Raw genomic sequence first — 24782 nt, forward strand, 5'->3', positions numbered from 1 at the left:
ATGGACAGACAAACCAATGGACAGACCACAGACTGACTGAAAGATGACAGATGGACAGAGAGACTGAAATATGACCAATGGAAAGAGACAATAGATGAACAGACAGACTGATGAACAGACAACAGACAGACTGACTGAAAGATGACAGATGAACAGTGTGACTGATGGATAGACAGAAAGTGACAGAAAGAGATAATAGACAGACAGACAGACTGATGGACAGACAACAGACTGACTGAAAGATGACAGGTAAATAGACAGAACAATGGACAAACAGATTGATGGACAGACTGAAGCATGACAGATAGACAGACAAGTGAACAGACAGAATGATGGACAGATGGACGGACATACAGGTGAACAGACAGAACAATGGACAAACAGATTGATGGACAGACTGAAGGATGACAGATAGACAGACAAGTGAACAGACAGAATGATGGACAGATGGACAGACAGACTGATGGACATACTGAAAGATGACAGATGGACAGACAAGTGGACAGACAGAATGATGGACAGATGGACAGACAGACTGATGGATAGACTGAAAGATGACACATAGATACTGATGTACAGACTGAAAGATGACAGATGGACAGACAAGTGGAGAGACAGAACAATGGACAGATGAACAGACAAACTAATGGACAGACTGAATGATAACAGATGGACAGACAGACTGATGGACAGACTGAAAGATGACAGATGGACAGACAGGGGGCCAGACAGAACAATGGGCAGATGGACAGACAGACTGATGGACAGACTGAAAGATGACAGATGGACAGACAAGTAGACAGAGAGAACGATGGACAGATGGACAGACAGACTAATAGACAGACTGAATGATGACAGATGGACAGACAGACTGATGGACAGACTGAAAGATGACAGGAAAACAGACATCGATAACAGATGGACAGACAAACCAATGGACAGACCACAGACTGACTGAAAGATGACAGATGGACAGAGACTGAAATATGACCAATGGAAAGAGACAATAGATGAACAGACAGACTGATGAACAGACAACAGACAGACTGACTGAAAGATGACAGATGAACAGTGTGACTGATGGATAGACAGAAAGTGACAGAAAGAGATAATAGACAGACAGACAGACTGATGGACAGACAACAGACTGACTGAAAGATGACAGGTGAATAGACAGAACAATGGACAAACAGATTGATGGACAGACTGAAGCATGACAGATAGACAGACAAGTGAACAGACAGAATGATGGACAGATGGACAGACAGACTGATGGACAGACTGAAAGATGACAGATGGACAGACAGACTGATGGACAGACTGAAAGATGACAGGAAAACAGACATCGATAACAGATGGACAGACAAACCAATGGACAGACCACAGACTGACTGAAAGATGACAGATGGACAGAGAGACTGAAATATGACCAATGGAAAGAGACAATAGATGAACAGACAGACTGATGAACAGACAACAGACAGACTGACTGAAAGATGACAGATGAACAGTGTGACTGATGGATAGACAGAAAGTGACAGAAAGAGATAATAGACAGACAGACAGACTGATGGACAGACAACAGACTGACTGAAAGATGACAGGTGAATAGACAGAACAATGGACAAACAGATTGATGGACAGACTGAAGCATGACAGATAGACAGACAAGTGAACAGACAGAATGATGGACAGATGGACAGACAGACTAATGGACAGACTGAATGATGACAGATGGACAGACAGACTGATGGACAGACTGAAAGATGACAGGAAAACAGACATCGATAACAGATGGACAGACAAACCAATGGACAGACCACAGACTGACTGAAAGATGACAGATGGACAGAGAGACTGAAATATGACCAATGGAAAGAGACAATAGATGAACAGACAGACTGATGAACAGACAACAGACAGACTGACTGAAAGATGACAGATGAACAGTGTGACTGATGGATAGACAGAAAGTGACAGAAAGAGATAATAGACAGACAGACAGACTGATGGACAGACAACAGACTGACTGAAAGATGACAGGTAAATAGACAGAACAATGGACAAACAGATTGATGGACAGACTGAAGCATGACAGATAGACAGACAAGTGAACAGACAGAATGATGGACAGATGGACGGACATACAGGTGAACAGACAGAACAATGGACAAACAGATTGATGGACAGACTGAAGGATGACAGATAGACAGACAAGTGAACAGACAGAATGATGGACAGATGGACAGACAGACTGATGGACATACTGAAAGATGACAGATGGACAGACAAGTGGACAGACAGAATGATGGACAGATGGACAGACAGACTGATGGATAGACTGAAAGATGACACATAGATACTGATGTACAGACTGAAAGATGACAGATGGACAGACAAGTGGAGAGACAGAACAATGGACAGATGAACAGACAAACTAATGGACAGACTGAATGATAACAGATGGACAGACAGACTGATGGACAGACTGAAAGATGACAGATGGACAGACAGGGGGCCAGACAGAACAATGGGCAGATGGACAGACAGACTGATGGACAGACTGAAAGATGACAGATGGACAGACAAGTAGACAGAGAGAACGATGGACAGATGGACAGACAGACTAATAGACAGACTGAATGATGACAGATGGACAGACAGACTGATGGACAGACTGAAAGATGACAGGAAAACAGACATCGATAACAGATGGACAGACAAACCAATGGACAGACCACAGACTGACTGAAAGATGACAGATGGACAGAGAGACTGAAATATGACCAATGGAAAGAGACAATAGATGAACAGACAGACTGATGAACAGACAACAGACAGACTGACTGAAAGATGACAGATGAACAGTGTGACTGATGGATAGACAGAAAGTGACAGAAAGAGATAATAGACAGACAGACAGACTGATGGACAGACAACAGACTGACTGAAAGATGACAGGTGAATAGACAGAACAATGGACAAACAGATTGATGGACAGACTGAAGCATGACAGATAGACAGACAAGTGAACAGACAGAATGATGGACAGATGGACAGACAGACTGATGGACAGACTGAAAGATGACAGATGGACAGACAAGTGGACAGACAGAATGATGGACAGATGGACAGACAGACTGATGGACAGACTGAAAGATGACACAGAGACAGACACACTGATGGACAGACTGAAAGATGACAGATGGACAGACAAATGGACAGACAGAACAATGGACAGATGGACAGACAGATTAATGGACAGACTGAAGGATGACAGATAGACAGACAGACTGATGGACAGACTGAAAGATGGCAAATGGACCGACAGACTGATGGACAGGCTGAAAGATGAGAGATGGACAGAAAATAGACTGACTGAAAGAAGACAGATGGACATACAGGTGAACAGACAGAACAATGGACAGACATACTGATGGACAGACTGAAGGTTGACAGATGGACAGACAGACTGACGGTCAGACTGAAAGATGATAGATAGACAAAAAAGTGGACAGACAGAATGATAGACAGATGGACAGACAGACTGAAAGATGACAGATGGACAGACAAGTGGACAGACAGAACAATGGACAGATAGACAGACATACTAATGGACAGACTGAAAGACAACAGGTCAATAGACTGACTGATGGCCAGATTGTAAGATGATAGGTGGACAGACAGACTGATGGACAGGCTGAAAGATAACAAGACAGACAATAGACTGACTGAAAAATGACAGATGGACATACAGGTGAACAGACAGAACAATGGACAGACAGACTGAAGGACAGACTGAAGGATAACAGATAGACAAACAGACTGATGGACAGACTGAAAGATGACAGATGGACAGACAAGTGGACAGACGGACTGATGGACAGATTGAAGGATGACAGATGAACAGACAGACTAATGGACAGACTGAAAGATGACAGACAGACAGACAGACTGAAATATGACAAATGGAAAGGGACAATAGATGGACAGACAGACTGATGAACAGACAATAGACAGATTAACTGAAAGATGACAGATGAACAGCTTGACTGATGGATAGAGTGAAAGATGACAGAAAGAGATAACAGACAGACTGATGGACAGACAACAGACTGACTGAAAAATGACAGATGGACAGACAGACTGATGGACAGGCTGAAAGATGACAGATGGACAGACAAGTGGACAGACAGAACAATGGACAGATGGACAGACAGACTAATGGACAGACTAAAGGATGACAGATGGACAGACAAGTAGACAGACAGAACAATGGACAGATGGATAGACGGACTATGGACAGACTAAAAGATGACAGATGGACAGACTAGTGGACAGACAGAACAGTGGATAGACAGACTGATGGACAGACTGAAGGATGACAGATAGTCAGATAGACTGACGGTCAGACTGGAAGATGACAGACAAAAAAGTGGACAGACAGAACAATGGACAGATGGACAGACAAGTAGACAGAACAATGGACAGATAGACAGACAAACTAATGGACAGACTGAAAGACGACAGGTAGACAGACTAACTGATGGACAGACTGAAAGATGACAGATGGACAGAGAGACTGATGGACAGGCTGAAAGATGACAGGACAGACAATAAACTGACTGAAAGATGACAGATGGCCATATAGGTGAACAGACAGAACAATGGACAGACAGACTGATGGACAGACTGAAAGATGACAAATGGACAGGCAAATGGACAGACAGAACAATGGACAGATGTACAGCCAGACTAATGGACAGACAGACTGATGGTTAGAGCGAAAGATGACAGATGGACAGACAAGTGGACAGACAGAACGATGGAGAGATGTACAGCCAGACTGACAGACAGACTGAAAGATGACAGATGGACAGACAAACTGAAATATGACAAATGAAAAGAGACAATAGATGAACAAACAGACTGTTGAGCAGAAAACAGGCAGACTGACTGAAAGATGACAGATGAAAATCTGGCTGATGAATAAACTGAAAGATGACAGAAAGAGATAACAGACAAACAGAAAAACAGACTGATGGACAGACAACAGACTGACTGAAAGATGACTGATGGACAGACAGGTGGACAGACAGAACAATGGACAGATGGACTGACAGACTGATGTACAGACTGAAAGATGACAGATGGACAGAGAAGTGGACAGACAGAACGATGGACAGATGGATGGTCAGACTGACAGACAGACTGAAGGATGACAGATGGACAGACAGACTGATAGACAGACTGAAAGATGACAGACAGACAGACTGAAATATGACAAATGGAAAGAGACAATGGATGGACAGACAGACTGATGAATAGACAACAGACAGATTGACTGAAAGATGACAGATGAATAGCATAATTGATGGATAGACTGAAAGATGACAGAAAGAGATAATAGACAGACTGATGGACAGACAACAGACTGACTGAAAGATCATAGATGGACAGACAGACTGAAAGATGACAGATGGACAGACAGACTAATGGACAGACTGAAGGATGACAGATGGACAGACAGACTGATGGACAGATTGAAAGATGACAGATAGATAGATTGAGGGACAGACTGAAAGATGACAGATGGACAGACAATAGACTGACTGAAAGATGACAGATGGACATATAGGTGCACAGACAGAACAATGGACAGAAAGACTGATGGACAGACCGAAGGAAGACAGATGGACAGACAGACTGATGGTCAGACTGAAAGATGACAGAGAGACAAAAAAGTGGACAGACAGAATGATAGACAGATGGACAGACAGACTGAAAGATGACAGATGTAAAGACAAGTGGACAGACAGAACGATGGACAGATAGACAGACAGGCTAATGGACAGACTGAAAGATGACAGGTGGACAGACTGACTGATGGCCAGATTGAAAGATGACAGATGGACAGACAGACTGGTGGACAGGCTGAAAGATAACAGGACAGACAATAGACTGACTGAATGATGACAGATGGACACACAGGTGAACAGACAGAACAATGGACAGACAGACTGATGGACAGACTGAAAGATGACAAATGGACAGACAAGTGGACAGACAATGATGGACAGATGGACAGACAGACTGATCGACAGACTGAAAGATGACAGATAGACAGACACACTGATAGACAGACTGAAAGGTGACAGATGGACAGACAAGTGGACAGACAGAACAATGGACATATGGACAGACAGACTGACAGACAGACTGAAGGATGACAGATGGACAGACAGACTGATGGACAGACAGAAAGATGACAGACAGACAGACAGACAGACTGAAATATGACCAATGGAAGGAGACAATAGATGGACAGACAGACTGATGAACAGACAACAGACAGACTGACTGAATGATGACAGATGAACAGCCTGACTGATGGATTGAATGAAAGATGACAGAAAGAGATAACAGACAGACTGATGGACAGACAACAGACTGACTGAAAGATCACAGATGGACAGACAGACTGATGGACAGGCTGAAAGATGACAAATGGACAGACAATAGACTGACTGAAAGATGACAGATGGACATACAGGTGAACAGACAGAACAATGGACAGACAGATTGATGGACAGACTGATGGATGACAGATGGACAGACAGAACAATGGACAGATGGACAGGCAGATTATGGACAGACCAAAAGATGACAGATAGACAGACTAGTGGACAGACAGGATGATGGACAGATGGACACACAGACTGATGGACAGACTGAAAGATGACAGATGGACTGACAGACTGATGGACAGGCTGAAAGATGACAAGATGGACAGACAAGTGAACAGACAGAACAATGGACAGATGGACAGACAGACTAATGGACAGACTGAAGGATGACATATGGACAGACAGACTGATAGGCAGATTGAAAGATGACAGATGGACAGACAGACTGATGGACAGACTGAAAGATGACAGATGGACTGACAGACTGATTGACAGGCTGAAAGATGACAGATGGACAGGAAATTGAACAGACAGAACAATAGAAAGACAGACTGATGGACAGACCGAAGGATTACAGATGGACAGACAGACTGACGGTCAGACTGAAAGATGACAGAGAGACAAAAAAGTGGACAGACAGAATGATAGACAGATGGACAGACAGACTGAAAGATGACAGATGTAAAGACAAGTGGACAGACAGAACGATGGACAGATAGACAGACAGGCTAATGGACAGACTGAAAGATGACAGGTGGACAGACTGACTGATGGCCAGATTGAAAGATGAAAGATGGACAGACAGACTGATAGACAGGCTGAGAGATAACAGGACAGACAATAGACTGACTGAATGATGACAGATGGACATACAGGTGAACAGACAGAACAATGGACAGACAGACTGATGGACAGACTGAAAGATGACAGATAGGCAGACACACTGATGGACAGACTGAAAGGTGACAGATGGACAGACAAGTGGACAGACAGAACAATGGACATATGGACAGACAGACTGATGGACAGACTGAAGGATGACATATGGACAGACAGACTGATGGACAGACTGAAAGATGACAGACGGACAGACAGACTGATGGACAGACTGAAAGATGACAGATGGACAGACAGACTGATGGATAGACTGAAAGATGACAGATGGACCGATAAGTGGACAGACAGAACAATGGACAGATGGACAGACAGACTGACGGACAGATTGAAGGATGACAGATGGATAATCAGACTGATGGATACACTGAAAGATGACAGATGGACAGACAGACTGATGGTCTGAATGAAAGATGACAGAAAGACAGACAGAGATAGCTGATGGACAGACAAACCAATGGACGGAGCACAGACTGACTCAAAGATGACAGACAGACAGACAGACTTAAATATGACAAATGAAAAGAGACAATAGATGAACAGACAGACTGTTGAACAGAAAACAGGCCGACTGACTAAAAGATGACAGATGAACAGCCGGATGGATATACTGAAAGATGACAGAAAGAAATAACAGACAGACAGACAGACAGGCTGATGGTCAGACAGAACAATGGACAGATGGACAGACAGACTGATGTACAGACTGAAAGATGACAGATGGAAAGAGAAGTGGACAGACAGAACGATGGACAGATGGACAGACAGACTAATGGACAGACTGAATGATGACAGATGGACAGACAGACTGATGGACAGACTGAAAGATGACAGGAAAACAGACATCGATAACAGATGGACAGACAAACCAATGGACAGACCACAGACTGACTGAAAAATCACAGATGGACAGACAGACTGAAATATGACAAATGAAAAGAGATAATAGATGGACAGACAGACTGATAAACAGACAACAGACAGACTGACTGAAAGAAGACAGATGAACAGCCTGACTGATGGATAGACAGAAAGATGACAGAAAGAGATAATAGACAGATAGACAGACTGATGGACAGACAACAGACTGACTGAAAGATGACAGATGGACAGACAGGTGGACAGACAGAACGATGGACAGATGGACAGTCAGACTGATGGACAGACAGAAAGACAACAGGTGGACAGACAAGTGGACAGACAGAATGATGGACAGATGGACAGTCAGACTGATGGACAGACAAAAAGACGACAGGTGGACAGACAAGTGGACAGACAGAACGATGGACAGATGGACAGTCAGAATGACGGACAGATTGAAAGATGACAGATGGACAGACAGAATAGACCGACAGACTGAAAGAAAGAAAGATGACAGATGGACAGACAACAGACTGACTTAAAGATGACAGATGGCCATACAGGTGGACAGACAGATCAATGGACAGACAACTGACTGACTGATGGATGACAGATGGACAGACAGAATGAATGACAGACAGACTGACAGAGTGAAAGAAGACAGACAGATGGACAGACAAACTGAAAGATGATATATGGACAGAGAGACCAATAGACAGACAAAAGACTGACTGAAAGATGACAGACAGATAGGTGGGCATACAGAGTGATGGACAGATGGACAGACAAGGACAACAGACAGAACAATGGACAGACAACAGACTGACAGATGAAGAGACAATAAGCAGGCCGGCAGGCAGACAGATTAAACGATCATGGATTCTATTGGAAGTGGTTGGGAGTATACATGAGAAGTTTGGCGAGAAGGGCTAGAAAAGATATAGCTATAGGGCACTCGTGTATGAAATCCTCAACTAAAACACATTTAAAGAGAAAATCAGATTCCTGAACCTGATAAAAGACATCTACAAAACCTTATGTTTGAGAGTGAGGAGGGAGATCAATACAGAAGGAAAAGAGGGAGGAGAGACAAACGTCACTAAGGGCATTTACAAAAGCCGTAAGAACTCACATAATTTATATTTTCCTAAAATTACATACATACATACATACATACATACATACATACATACATACATACATACACACACACATACACACACACAACTCTTGAGCTAATGATGTTTCTCTCCTTTCTGCAATTGCCATAGACTAACAACAACAACAACAACATCAACAAATAAGGCATGAGAAACCTCCTTTTAAGTTGTTGGTCTGGGTAGTCCAAGGGCCTCTCAAAACAACACAGGATACTGCTTTACCCTTGGCTGCATCCCAGAGGCTGAAGATACCATACACCTTGGACACAAGACTTGAAAGAATTGAGGTGGATCTGACCTAAAAGCTTCCTCCCTCCCTGACGTACTTCCACAGTACCAGAAAGTATCATGAAAGCTGCCAAAGAAGAGAAGCAATCAATAGTCTTACCCAGCTACGATGCTTGTAAACCACTACAATGATCAGTATGGCAACAGATTCCTCAAGGTGCAGCAGTAACAGCCCTACCTCGGTGGTAACCAATAGCTATCTATCTAGACTTCAGGTCCCCTCAACAGGAAGAAAACCATGGCAGCTACTGGAAACCGAGCCAACTTCCTAGGGCTAGTGAGGTTATTGATCTTAGAGAAACACCTGCTACTGCTGCCTCACTAGACCAGCACAATTCCTAATTGCATTCTAACGTTTATCCTTAGACATACAGATAAGTGTAATTCCCACCTTTCATCAAAGAAGCTTCTCTTGGTAGCAGGTGGAGTGCATTAGAGAAAACCCTAAATGGTCAAGATGCAGAAATCAAATGATCTCAGGGTATCCACCTCCAGTTGATAGCTCTATAACACAGCTGCACATAAGGGTCAGGGAATATTGCAGGAAAGTAAGTGTAAAAACTGTAAGCCCCAGAGGACCAGGAAAGCTGCTGTAAGATGTATCTCGTAAATGAAAGGAAAGCTATAGCCAGGAAATCTCAACAATATGGCTGTCTAAACAAAACCTGAACAATGACAACACCAATAAACATGCTAATGTGGAAGCAGAAAAATCTCATAAACCCCACTCCTAGGCAAAGAACCACGGGCAACTAATGACTACTGAGAGAACTAGTCTTCCCCAGTAAGGAGCACCTAATTAGTTCTCCAATACCAAGTGATCAGTCCTAAAGTCTTATACACATAAGCAACACTAAGTAGACTCACCATATATATAATAATAATAAAGAGAAGCAAGATATACATTTGAGAGGGGATGGGAACAAGGAAAGGGTTAGAGGGAGAGAAGGGGGGAAATGATGTAATTATGTTTTATTTAAAATAAAAAAAATGAAAAGACATAGAAAAGTCTGTGACTATAGTGAAGTTTCTACAAATGGTAACTATTGTTCATTCTGGTGTCATTATTAGGGTCCATTCCACTAAACCCTGAATAAAGAGAAGAATGTTTGTTTCCTGCTAAAGTCAGAATAATAAAGACATTCAAGAGAAAATACTATAGTGAAGTAACATCAAATATGTATGCACACCCCCAGGAATTCCATTTAAGCTACAAACTAAGGAAGAAGAAATGCTAGTATTCTACTTTGATTTCTCTCAACTAGCTGAATGGCAATGTGCCCTGCAGGCCATGCTGGCATCCCCGACTTTTACCTTACTCGTTGGAAGTTATGCTTAGCTCTGTGACAGTTATCTGTCTGATTTATGTAAGTACAGATTGGTTGGTCTCTAGAGAAGCAACAAAGAGAAACCCTTGGAGGAGGCGGGGGAGGAGAGAAGGATCACAAAATACATGTGACATGAAAGCAGAAGGGGAGCCTATCTTGCTCGGGGAAATAAGGGAACCAGCCTGAAAGACATATGGACAGAAAGAAGGGTACTGGGTGACGCTGATGAATTAGAACAAAATATAGCCACACACAGGCAGGAAGAAACCATAGTAAATCTTATTACTTTGTACGTTAGCTTAAAAAAAGAATCAAACTTAAAAACAGTGAAATGGCAACTGTACAGCTGAAGATTCAGAAGAGAGAAAGAACAAATAACTCTGATAGGAAGGTGTCAACACTTTTTCTGTAACATGACAGACAATAAATATATACCAGATACAGTGGCCCACACTTACAATCCCAACATATGGAGGCTGAGGCAGGAGGATTAGGAGGTCAAGGTTAGTGTGGGCTACATAGTAAAACAGAGTCTCAAAGAAAATCTAAAAATTTTCTTTTTTTCTTCTTTTGGTTTTTTGAGACAGGGTCTCTCTGTATAGCCTTGGCTGTCCTGGACTCACTTTGTAGACCAGGCTGGCCTCGAACTCACAGCGATCCGCCTGCCTCTGCCTCTGGAGTGCTGGGACTAAAGGCGTGCGCCACCACGCCCAGCTTAAAAATTTCTTAATTTCATCATAATTAACCCTTTGCTGTCAGTGTGAATGCAGCAACATACATTGTGGAAAGCCATGAGTGTAGCTGTATATGTTTAATAACATTTTATTGCTAGCCAAAATTAGGGGGACTGTGCCTCACTGAAAATATTCTTAATGGACGCAAGATGATATCATAGCCTCTCCTTTATCATATGAGGCAATGCCTACTGAGTCTTCTCTTAAAATAAAAAGGCCTCACAGTAGTTTTTAAAGTCTTCTTGTAGTAAATGGTTCCCTAAGGGCAAATTATTGTTTTTCTTTTTCTAATCTACTTCTAGAACCTCTAACAACTGGAAGACCCGTGTTTGGGATGCAAGGAGATAATTTCCCTGTAGTAGCAAGAGGACTATCTCCCAAAGCTTCTAATCCCGTATGCCCACTTGGACGCTATCAGTCAGCTTCAGAGAGTCCAGGGAAGGTTAAGTTGTCTCTATGCTCCCCCATGTAGACTAGCTCAAACAGGGGCTTAATTAAATATACAATGTTGTCCAATGATGACAGCATTTTCAATATGCACAAACACACACATACAACTCATGGAGAAAGAAAGCGAGCAGAGGCCTACAACTCCAACAACTGCATATGTGTGGCAGTCACCATTGTGCCTCAGTAAAAATAGTCTTAATGGCATCAAGATGATATCATAGTGCCCCCTTTGTCATATGAGACAATGCTGAGTCTTCTCTTACTCTTTTGTTTTCATCCGAGTACTTTGACCAGCTCCACTTCTTGTCTTTCTGGAAATACGGCTTCTAAGCTCGGTATTGTCTTCCTTCTTTGGCTGGACTGACTGATTTTGAGAAGCCTACAAACAAACAAAAAAGAAGACAGTAAATTAAGAGAATCACATATTACTCAATAAGTGGTTCTTATAAGAAAGTCTTGACACATTTCCCCATCCCAGACAGCTTATTTGGATGTTCCCAGGAGTTACAATCTAAAAATTTCATAACAAATATGGCACTGGGGCCAACCAACCACAGTGGAGACTACACTAAGCAATCAGTACAACAATACTGATACTGATACATATCAACAAAGTAGCAATCATAAGTGTTCCTAAGAGATATAGGATAGTTCGTATTTCCATGCCAGGCATACTGGTTCAGGCATAACTGACAAGATGGTTTGTCTTACGTTTGACTTAAAATGTACAGAGGAGGTGGGAAACATGACTAACTTTACTGTCTAGCTTGGTCAAGAACAACTAGTTATTGAGGGTAGCCCTCTAACACAAATTCACCTATGATGCAGCCATCTCACATTGTCAAGTGATATTTATTTACCATTTGTCTCTCAAGAATCTGCCCCACCCTAATCCTGACTACTCTATTAAAACAGTAGGAGAAATCATGAATCTGAATGATGTCAGTAAAAAGTCAATTCAAATGTTACACCTTTAAAGTAAGACAAATGAGCCTAATAATAGTTCAAATAAATACTATCATCATAATCACATTAAACTAAAAAAAAATGAGATAAGAAACAACTAATCTAAGTAATTTATAAGTACATTACTTGACTACATATCCTCAGGATGGGTTTCCATGGTGTGGATATAGTGAACAAATATGAAACACTTCAGTAGCGATGTTTTGTGACATAGATATGGAAGGATTGCTTTGTAACTGCTGCATTACAGGGCTGAGTAAATGTGTTGATACTCTCACCTCATAACTAGGATTTGTGCCCTTAAATGAGAGGCATTAGGGGATTTTCTTGCCTTTCTGCCATAGAAAATACCATTTATGATGAATCGGCTCCAACCCAATACCAAATGCTCTGGTTTCTTCATTTTGTATTACTCAGCTTCTAAAGCTGCGAGTAATGAATTCTAGTCATGGGGCTGGAGAGAGATGGATCAGTGAGTAAAAACACTCACTGCTCTTTCAGAGCACCTGTACCCACATGATAACTCCGAACTGTAACTCCAGTTCTGGGAGATGTGACAACCTCCCTCTTCTGGCCTCTTGAGACAACACATAAGCATGAAAGTGAAACACCTATACACATAAAAGTAAATAAAACTTAAAAATTATATTGTTTGTATAAGTTATCTTTAGTTTCTTGTAGTAGTCCACATGCACAAAAATACCTTGTCCCATTCCACATGATGCTGCATGAGAAGGGCCAAGGGAAGTTACTATAAAGGCAGACATTTTTCTGATTTGGGTATCCATCCTAGATCCATTATTTAATGGGATAGGAAACTAACATAAATTACATATATATATATATATATATATATATGAAATTATCCCCAAATTAACATATATGTTATAATTTTCACGAAAGAGATTGTATTAACAGGGATTCAAACAGAAGATGTTCCTTATACAACCATGGAGGTCAAGCACAGCCTGATAGAAGTATTTTAACAGTCACAAAAATGTTTTACAGTAGAGGGCAAGAAGAGTTCATCAGTAGACTTAAAAACCTATGCTGGTTCTCATCTGTCAAGTAGAGATGATTGTAGTATCTATTCAATGGGGTTATAAAAAGAGTAAATGGGCCAATACAAGGCAAATTCCTTAGACTAATTACTCAGGACATCATAAGCATTTATCAGGTATCAATTATAGTGATTTCCTAAGAAAATGAAATCTTACTTTTGTCCTGCTTTTACATTAAATCATCAACTTCTATTACTTCTGATTTTTCCTAACGTTTAACCTTATTTAATGTTAGGTGACTGTTTTTGGCATACCTAGCCAGTGAATGCATGAATTCTATTCATTAGCTCAGGCCAAACTCTCCTGGCTAAAACTCATTTGAGTCTGCTGGCTTCTGCTATCTACCACATTTCACTCCAAAATTTAGAGTCCATCTCTTCAGCTGTTTTTCTTCTCTAGCTTCTCAACCCCTGTCTCTCTTCATCTACTCAGTCCCCTTTCAGACTTCACATGGACAAGGGATGTCTTGTAAAGCAGGTTTCTGTTTGTCAGGAAAAAGGACACCTGCCTACATGATCAATGGGCATCTGTCTCACAAATCTAAGTCCTTCGGGAATGCCCTCGGATTGGGACTTTGTCCTATGGTACTTATCCCTTACCGTGTCACCCTCCCTGACATTGGCATTCTCCTTCTGGTGGGACTCCTATTTACGGGTCCTTTCCTAAGTCTCTCCTAGCCCCTCTTTGCTTTCCTTCTGAGATTTTCCTGACACCCTTTCCTCAAGGGTTGCCTCCCTTCCTCCCTCTACCCAATCACAGGCTCTTCCCATTTAGAATTAGACTCATCAACTCCTCTTGTCTCCCTTCTCAAATTTATTTCCCTCCTCAGACTCAGAGATACTAATAAGCCCTGATGCCTTATCTTTTATGGCAAATATGGCCTTGATACAGGCTTGATAACCAGTCTGAATGGCAAAAAAAAAAAGACACATTCTACTACCAAATTTTCACGAATTGTGACAATTTCTGCCACAGATGGTCTAAAGTACCTTATCTCTAAGTCTTCTTTGCTTCCCCATCTCCTTCTGATCACTGTGTTTAGTCTTACAGAGACTCAAATGTCTTGTAGGTATGGATAATACTGGAAAGTTGCCACATGCTGTTTTACTTTACTGAAAAGCTATTCTGGGGATGGGGATTGGCTGGCATACTTTAAACCCAAGCATGTTTGTCTCTAAGGCCTCTGTCCTGGGTCAGGCTGCCCTCTTGACTCTAGGACAGGAAGAAGGAAAACAACAGGACAACCCAGGAAAAAGACACTCCGTGCCTGAGAATAGCTCAAAAAAGAAACTATTTCCAACAGAGGTTACTGTTGTTTATCTAATAATATTTAAATTTTAATCAAGAGAAACTTATGTGTAAAATTAATATGGCCAAATTTAATCACATATGTTTAGCTTTCTGAGGAGCATTCCCCTGTTCTTCGTTTTGGTTACTAAAATGTTCTGCCATTCAAAGTCATGGATATCTTTGAAGCTTCTGCATTTGTAAGATCATTGGGAGTGTGGTTTAAAGAAAAAAATCTGTAAAATCTCAGACAGAGAAAAGGGTAGTTTAAAGCTTACAACAGAAAAAGTTGATACTTTAAAATCTATATAATCTTAATTTGACACATCATACCACATATGTAACTTGGATTCAGCTCTAATTTAGGAAAATAGGTTTTTAAAAATTAGAATAAGGAAGCAACATCAGGCCTCTAAAATATTTTGCATAAGGGTGAATTTTTGTATGATTTTGTCCTAACAGTGAAAAACAACAGATGGGGACAAAACTAAACACAAGGTTTATGGAAAATAGGCTTTAGGAAAAACATATGCTTGATAATTAAGGTTTATAAATTCCTTATAAACTCTTCACTTTAACAGAAACTGACTTAAAGAAGTACTTATGTCTTTGCTAACTTTGCTAGGTTTTAGCTACTTGAAAAAAAACTGTGCCATAAATCTATGATATTTTTAGATAGTATACTTTAAAAGGATCAGGAAAACAAGATTCTCAGCCTCTCTATGGACTGTATTTATGGTTTAAAGTTTATTTTCATACTTAACAATATTCAATGTTTGTTTAATGTAGATGATGGTCCTTAAACACTCAGAGGTCTGTTGAATATGGCATGTAAGGTGTTGAATGAAAGGAAGGCGCAAGAAAGGCTGCAAAAGCCTCCCCACTATAGACAGATATGCCTGTTTCTGGCAGCAGCTTGGGGCCACTTCCAAAGAAAACAGGGCATCAATGGACTCCACGCAAGACTTGTTTCAAATGTGGTAACACCAGTCACTGGATGAAGTACCTCACCTCACCTGCCACCAGAACCCTGCCCAATCTGCGGACAGGCAGGACACTGGAGGGTCAACTGTTCCTCTTTGCCTTACCAAGGTAGATGAGTCTCCCAAGTTCCTCCTCCACAGGAAAATTTCTCGAGTTTGCTGGGCCTGGTGGCTGAAAATGGATGCCCTGGGACCTTAGCTCTCAATAAAAACATCAGAATTACTATGAAGGATCCTACAGTAACTGTCCAGATTGTGGGCAAAACTGTCTTATTTATTTATTTATTTATTTATTTATTTATTTATTTATTTATTTTATACTGTCCTTTTTAATTGATATGGAGGTCACTTAATCCATACTTCTGCTTACTCTAGTAAACTTCATTCTTCTCAGATCTCTGTGATAGGTGTTGATGGTTGCCCCCAGCAGCCTAGGGCTATGGGTCCTCTCCTCTATAGTTTGGTAGACACAAGTGGTAGTTTTGATTGTCAGTATGACTAGGCTAATAATAGAATTTAAATCTTGGGAGACAGGGGTGAGGCCAATCCTACAGAAAAGAAAAATGGTCTTTCCTGAAAGTCCGATAGCACTTGAATTGATACCTTGGACTACTGAAGTTATTCTATAATAACTCATTTCCAAAGCCTAGGAAGCCTCCTATGGATTTTTAGGTAAATATAATCCTCATAGTTGTTGTAGTTGTTTACAATTCCATATACTGGTCACTGTTTATGGGCTCCAGAGAACATATAAATTAACCCAGTAAAAACAGCCTCTAGTATGTGAGACTGTGTCATTGATTTCCAAATGAATTGTGCTGTCATCATTCTGAGAGTCAAGGTCGGCTGGTAAACTAGAAAGATGGCTCAAGGCAAAGAGCATCTAAGGCTTATGTAAAACTACGGAAAGAACGAGGTTAGCATACTCACATTAGTGAGATCTTCAAATGCTGATCTCTTTTTTACTGTGGCTTGAGATGAAGGTGAAGCTATTGTATGATTATCTTCTCCACTCTATAAAAGTAAGAGGCAAGTGAGCATGGAGAAGGGTAAACAACCCCTTTGTGAACTTTAGGTCACATTTGGGGCTTGGATAACTCCATTACAACGTCCAAGTATCTAGGATATGTAGAATCCTATGAAATACAATAAACATTTATTTTGGCACCCAGAGAGGTTTAAACAGCCACTGAAGTATAGAGCCATTGACAACAGGAACAAGACTATGAAGAGATTTGATGATTTTTAGTAAAAGTTTCAAAATGAGTAAAACAGCTTCATGAAGCTAATTTATTCTTTTCCTCTTCTCATAGTTATAGTTATACTATCCAAGATTAACAACTGCCATCACTACTGTTTTGATAAGAATAGCTCCAAGTAATGTAGTTAAATAACACAGGTAATTAAGGGTCTCTTATACCAAATGAACTCCTTTAATATATATTAAGTAGGGACAAGCCTAGGTTCTAGCCCAGAATCCATTCTCTACCAAATATTAACCTTGGAAGAGTCACTTAGGCTAGGAGACTCAATTTTCTCATCAGTATACTTGGAATGATAACATACCTTATAGTCCTTATGGATTACAAAAGAGAACATAGTTTTGAAAGTGTTTTGTCGTAACTGTGATAAAGATTGAACCCAGAGTCTTACACAGCCTAAGCAAAATTTCTACTATAGAATACATTTTTCAGTCTATATGAACTGTAAATAGAAAGAAGTAGTACTTTAAAACTATGTAGTCCTGACTGCTTGTAAACATCACAAAAGAAAATTTTATTTCAAGAAAATATTTTGTTAATACAGATTGTTTTACATATCAAATAATAATTTGATATGTAAGACCTATGGGGGAGAAGAGAAGTGATAAAGGACAGGAGGATGCTACATACCTTAAGCACCAATGATTTTCTTTCTAGGTACTGTGTATCTGGTCATACCTTACCTAACTCCCAAGTGACTAAGACTATCTCTATGGAGCTAAAAGTGAAAAAAAATCACTCTTGTAGCATTTTTATATGCTTTAACAGTTTCTGTTTGGTGAATATCTATTAAACCTCAGATTTTGCTTTTTAAATTCTAAGAACAAACTCTGCCTTACCCCCCCCCATCTTCCCACCCCTATTTCTTAGAAAAAGAGACACCCCTCGCACCAACCCAACCCACCTCATCAAGTCACATCAGAACTGAGAATGTCCTCTTCCCTTGTGGCCTGGTGAGGCAGCCCCACCAGGGAGAAGAGATTACAATTATTAAGCAGAATACTAGGATCTGACCACTTGCTTTGTACTAGCTACATCCGTAACAGTATATGATGCAGTATTCAAAAACATGGAGAATTGTATTTATGATACAATACACCATTCCATCAAAAGTCAGCAATTCTAGGAGAGCTAAGAATTACTTCCCTTTCTATTTCTGCTAAAAAAAAACCCAACTATTCATCTTTATTTTATTTGTAATAGATAACCCTAGTAGAAATAATTAACAAATAACAAAATAGTATTTCTTTCAAACCAGCTAAAAAAATAAACTAACAGTTTGTCTTCTAATTCTTACTTGATGTTATTGAAATAATCTCAATTAACAGTGGAAACTGAACTCAATAAAACTTATATTTACAAAATGTGTCCAAATAAAGTTGGGGTTGGAAAAGCAATGGCAATAAAAGAAAACTTAGAATGTCATAACCACAATCAGAACATTTGGTACAACAAAAGATCAGTTAAGGCATTGAATCTTAAATTTACATGGGAAAAAGCATGATTTCCTCCATGAAAATCATTTTACTAGGACAAAGTAAAAATTAACAGAAAATATTCATTCTGCACATACAAAAACCAAAGTATGCAGTGCTAGAAATTGAATACAGGGCCTTGGAACCAACAGGCTAGTGCTCTGCCACTGAGCTACATGTCCAGCATTATAAAAAAAAAATCAACAACAACAAAATCCCAAACTAAGACCAAAACAACAAGACAAAACTATATACACTGGCCTAATGCTCTGTCCTTCAGGAAACTCTCTTGATGATAATTCATAAGTGTTAATATAACACTTGTTAAAACATATATGTTGATGAATATAGAAAATACCAGAGCTAGACAGTCAATGTTAAACTAACCCAAAGTCAAATCAGGGAAATTTAAGTGTACTAATACATTCTTAAAATTTAATACTGGTGGGCCAGGCAGTGGTGGCACACGCCTTTAATCCCAGCACTTGGGAGGCAGAGGCGGGCGTATCTCTGTGAGTTCGAGGCCAGCCTGGTCTACAAAAGCGAGTCAGGACAGCCAAGGCTACACAGAGAAACCATTTCTCAAAAACCAAAAACAAAACAACAAAAAATTTTAATACTGGTTGTGTCTCCAGCATCTAACATGTTTGATACTAGAAATTTCTTGGGTTTCAGCTTCTTCACATTTGAAGTATTCACATATACATAATTAAATATCTTCAGGATGGGACCTAGATATTTTTCTTTTTAATTCATCTTTTTGAAAGATTTATTTTTACTATTTTTAATTATCTATGTGTATTGTCTATGTTTTGGTTCACATGATTGCAGGTGCCCACAGAGACCAGAGGACTGGGACTCCCCGTGTAGGTCCTGGAAATTTAACTTAGATCTTCTAGAAAAGCAGTACACACTCTAAAAAACCTAAGTAATCTTTCTAGCATCAAAATATATTTTAATTATGTGCATGTGTTTGTGCTTCTGCATGTAAACACGGCAGAAGAGGGCTTCAGATACCATGATACCATGGAGCTGGAGCTACAAGCTGCTGTAAGCTGCCAGATGCACGTGCTAGGAACTGAACGCCTATCCTAAGAGAAGTAAAAGGTCTTAACCACCAAGCCCTCTCTCTAGCCTTTCTTTCTTTTTTAAAAAAGAATTTCACTAGCGTATATTCACTATAAAAAGCAATAGGTCTTATACTGATATTGGACTTTCAAATTAGGGATCTGAATTAAAATCTGAATATTTTAAAAAGCATATTTAACAGACAGAATGTTTAACAGACAGAACATACTACCATGAATGTACTACAGCTTCCTGGTAGGATTCTTGGAGCTTCTAGAAGAATGCAAAGAATAAACATAATCATTAATGAGAACTCAATGTTGTTTGGCTGTGAAAGAAAAATGGCCCTTATCTCATCCATAGATGTTTACGTCTGGAAACAACCTCAATGCCCCTCAACCAAAGAATGAGTAAAGAAACTGTGGTGTATTTACACAATGGAATACTACTCAGCTATTCAAAACAATAAAATCATGAATTTTTCAGGCAAATGGGTGGAACTAGAAAAGATCATCCTGACTGAGGTAACCCAGACCCAGAAAGACACACATGGTCTATACACACTTATTAGTGGATTTTACCTACACTAGTACAGGATAATTAGGAGTAGAATCTTTGACTTTTGCTCGTTACTTTAGAGGGACAACTGGGATAGAACCTAAGGCCTTGCAGATATTAAACAAGAGCTCAGCCCTGAATTAAACGCTCAATTTCTTCCCCTAGGTCCCAACCTGTTGGCATTCTTCAACTACACTGATAGTGAGAAATTTCCACCTTCTCAGAAAAAAAAATACAGACACCATAAAAGATTCCGAGGTAAGGATGATCATGAAACCAATGCATAAAGAGACTATTTGCTTTAACCTTTTCTTCCTCATTGGGCACAGTCTTGTCAGCCTGAGATTTCTCAGAGTGCCATTTGGATCTTTTGGATGGCCGTGGCATCTTGATGCAGATTCAGTGGTGCTTCCTCCAAGGTAGAGCTGCAATCAGAAAGAAATGCTTTAAAATATCATTAGCCAGACGTGCCACAAAAATTTTGTAGACAGTCTTAAGAAAACTTAGCTTTTCTATATCAGCTCCGAGAAAATGCATACCTTAAGACTGAGTAGATCTGACTATAAAGCTTCATTCTATCACAAATAACGCTGAGAAAATGACTTAAACAGCATGGGCTCCAGCTACCTCACCTATAAGATAGAAGTAAGTATACATCTCTCTATCTACAGAGTCGTTTAGGTGAGACATGCCACCCTCTATAGGTGCTATGGCTGTGGCTTAGTCCCTTAGTTTAGACTCAGGAATACTAGACACAAATTTACATGAGAGTTTTTCACTAAAACAACCCAAAACATGGCAGCTCATATAGAATAGTTACTACCTGATGGACTGGATACTTTTTAAAGTCTGGTCACAGAAATTATGACACTATACAAAAATACAGGAAGATGACTGCATACAGCCATGTACGTATGACAGGCAAGACTGCACCCAAAACTTGTATTCAGTTAGAAGATACTACAATCTAATTCTATATCCAGGTATCTTATTTAGACACCTAGTAAGAAAATAAATAGGAAAGAGCACAAGGAAGTTAATTATAGAAAATAATTTGTGATAAGAATTTAACAGTCGTGCTGGAGAGATGGTTCAGAGGTTAGGAGCACTGGCTGACCTTCCACAGGTGCTGAGTTCAATTCCCAGCAACCACATGGTGGCTCACAACCACATATAATGAGATCTGGTGCCCTCTTCTGGCCTGCAGGTGAACATGCAGGCAGAGCACTGTGTACATAATATATAAATAAATCTTTAAAAAATAAAAAAGATTTTAACAGTCACCACAGTCTAGCTTTGCCAATCTCAGTATGGAATTTTAGTTTATATCCTAGAAAGTTCTTTTAGTTCGTGAATCCTCAGTAGTTAAGATATACATAAGCACTTTACAAGCAGCTACATTATTATTAAAAGTAACTGTTGTTTTGCTATACAAGGGACCCTTTCAACCCTGACAGAGTTGCCCTTCTAAGCCCACTCACATTCAATATCCATTTTATAGTATCAAATGAGTTAAGTTAATGATTATCCCCAAACAAAATATTTAGCAACACAGATTACCAAGTGATTTCTAAATTACTATAAAGTCTTTCTCAAAAATATTTCAAAAAATTTGAAAAGTTACAGTGTGAAAAGGTAGAATGAGCCCAGGTTTTAAGGTTTGGGCTTAGGCTTCTAAATCAACTACCTTACCATCTCTGAATCTGAGAGTCCTCATTTGCAAACAACTATAATGCCACTTCCATAAAGAGGAGCCATGCAGCTCAAATTATAAATCTGTATGTACAAAGCATACATTGTAGGTGCTCAATAAATGGTATGTCATACTCTCCTCTCAAATATAAACCATTTTTTATCTCAATCCCCCAAAACGTGGCCAAGCAGCAATAAAGTTAGATTGGATACACTGATCCTTTAGTATATTGTGTGAAGTCACTTATACACTACCATTATTCTTGTCTCAAATATATTTTTAATGACTTACCAGAGACCTTTACTTTCAGAGGCAAAGAAAAAATGTAGAAAATTCTTGCCTGATGACTATAGATTAAACCCCAGTGAAAATAAAACTATGCGGACGATGGCTATACTTATTATGCAGAATCCAAAGCAGCTGCTTTTGAGGTAAACTAATACCCCAGCCACCAGGGACAGACAGAGGAGAAAGGGGGACCAACACTTCCTAAAACATTCTTTTATAAATGGATGCTCTGGGGCTGGAGAGACAGTTCAGTGGGTAAAGGGCTTGCTCTGCATGCATGAGGACCTGAGTTTAGATCCACACCACTCATTTAAAAGCCTAGCATAATGATACATGCATATAAGCCCAAAGCTGGGAGAGGAGGGTGAAGACAGATTGGACCCCTGACACTCCTTGGTCATTAAGTCTAAACAGTCTGTGAGTTCCAAGTTCAGTGAGATACCTTGTTTAAAAAAAAAGTGTAAATGGATTGAGGAAGGGACTTGGATTTTGGTTTGTGGCCTGTATGTGCTGTGTGTGTGTGTGTGTGTGTGTGTGTGTGTGTGTGTGTGTGTTGCAGAAAATAAAACAAAACCCATGAAAAGGTACTCTTGATTTCTAGCACTTACAAAATCTCAAATTTCTCTTAGAGAAAAGAAATTAAAATACATTCCTATTTCTTGATTTTCCATCTTCCTAGTTTTTAAAAAATATTTTATTAATTTATTCATATTACATCTCAATTGTTAGCCCATCCCTTGTATCCTCCCATTCCTTCCTCCCTCCCGCTTTCCCCTTACTCCCCTCCCCTATGACTGTGACTGAGGGGGACCTCCTCCCCCTGTGTATGTTCATAGGGTATCAAGTCTCTTCTTGGTAGCCTGCTATCCTTCCTCTGAGTGACACCAGGCCTCCCCATCCAGGGGATGTGGTCAAATATGAGGCACCAGAGTACGTGTGAAAGTCAGTCCCCACTCTCCACTCAACTGTGGAGAATGTCCTGTCCATTGGCTAGATCTGAGTAGGGGCTCAAAGTTTACTGCATGTATTGTCCTTGGCTGGTGCCATAGTTTGACCCAGACTCCTGGGCCCAGATCCATCCGTCATAATGTTCTTCTTGTACATTTCCATGACCCTCTGGATGCTTCTATTTCCCCATTCTCCCACGCTTCTCTCACCTAGAGTCCCAATAGGATGTTCTCCCCTCTGATCCACTTTCCTGGTAAGTAAAGTCTCTCATGGGACATGCCCCTTGGGCTAGTGTCTCGATATAAGTGTGTATATCCCATTTGTCTCTTTTTGCTTCTGGGTGAACTTAAGGTCAACGATTACTAAATGGGACCTCATGAGGCTGAGAAGCTTCTGTAAGGCAGGAGACACTATCAATAGAACAAAGTGACAGCTTACAGACTGGGAAAAGGTCTTCACCAACCCTTCATCTGACAAAGGTCTAATATCCAAAATATATAAAGAACTCAAGAAATTAAACACCAAACCAAATAACCCAATTGAGAAATGGGGCTCAGAACTAAACAGAGAATTCTCAACAGAGGAATATCAAATGGCTGAGAAACACTTAAACTAATGCTCAGCCTCGTTAGTCATCAGAGAAATGCAAATCAAAACGACACTTAGATTCCATCTTACACCCATCAGAATAGCTAAGATAAAAAACACAAGCGACACCACATGCTGGCGAGGATGTGGAGAGAGAGGAACACTCTCATTGCTGGTGGGAATGCAAACTAGTACAACCACTTTGGAAATCTATCTGGCGCTTTCTCAGAAAAATGGGAATAGGGCTTCCTCAAGACCAAGCTATTCCACTCCTTGGAATATACCCAGAAAATGCTCTACTACACAAAAAGGACATATGCTCAACCATGTTTATAGCTGCCTTATTCATAATAGCCAGAACATGGAAACAGCCTAAGTGTCCCTCGGTAGAAGAATGGATAAAGAAACTGTGGTACATTTACA

The 24782-nt window shown here is 40.2% G+C and overlaps 1 protein-coding gene across 1 annotated transcript in view; it reads right to left on the reverse strand.

Annotated features, from left to right (window-relative positions):
- Window positions 1-24782, reverse strand: part of CCNB3 (cyclin B3) — a 54633-nt gene that overhangs the window by 25278 nt on the left and 4573 nt on the right. The window contains exons 3-5 of the mRNA XM_084791105.1: window positions 21149-21267; window positions 17410-17493; window positions 12446-12561 (exon numbers count right to left, since the gene is read on the reverse strand). Coding sequence (XP_084647231.1) covers window positions 12446-12561; window positions 17410-17493; window positions 21149-21229 — 281 coding nt within the window. The 5' untranslated portion in view covers window positions 21230-21267. The remainder of the gene's footprint in view (window positions 1-12445; window positions 12562-17409; window positions 17494-21148; window positions 21268-24782) is intronic.

Source organism: Acomys minous (assembly GCF_964271855.1).
Source record: "Acomys minous genome assembly, chromosome: 7".
In the NCBI taxonomy this organism is placed as follows: Eukaryota; Metazoa; Chordata; class Mammalia; order Rodentia; family Muridae; genus Acomys; species Acomys minous.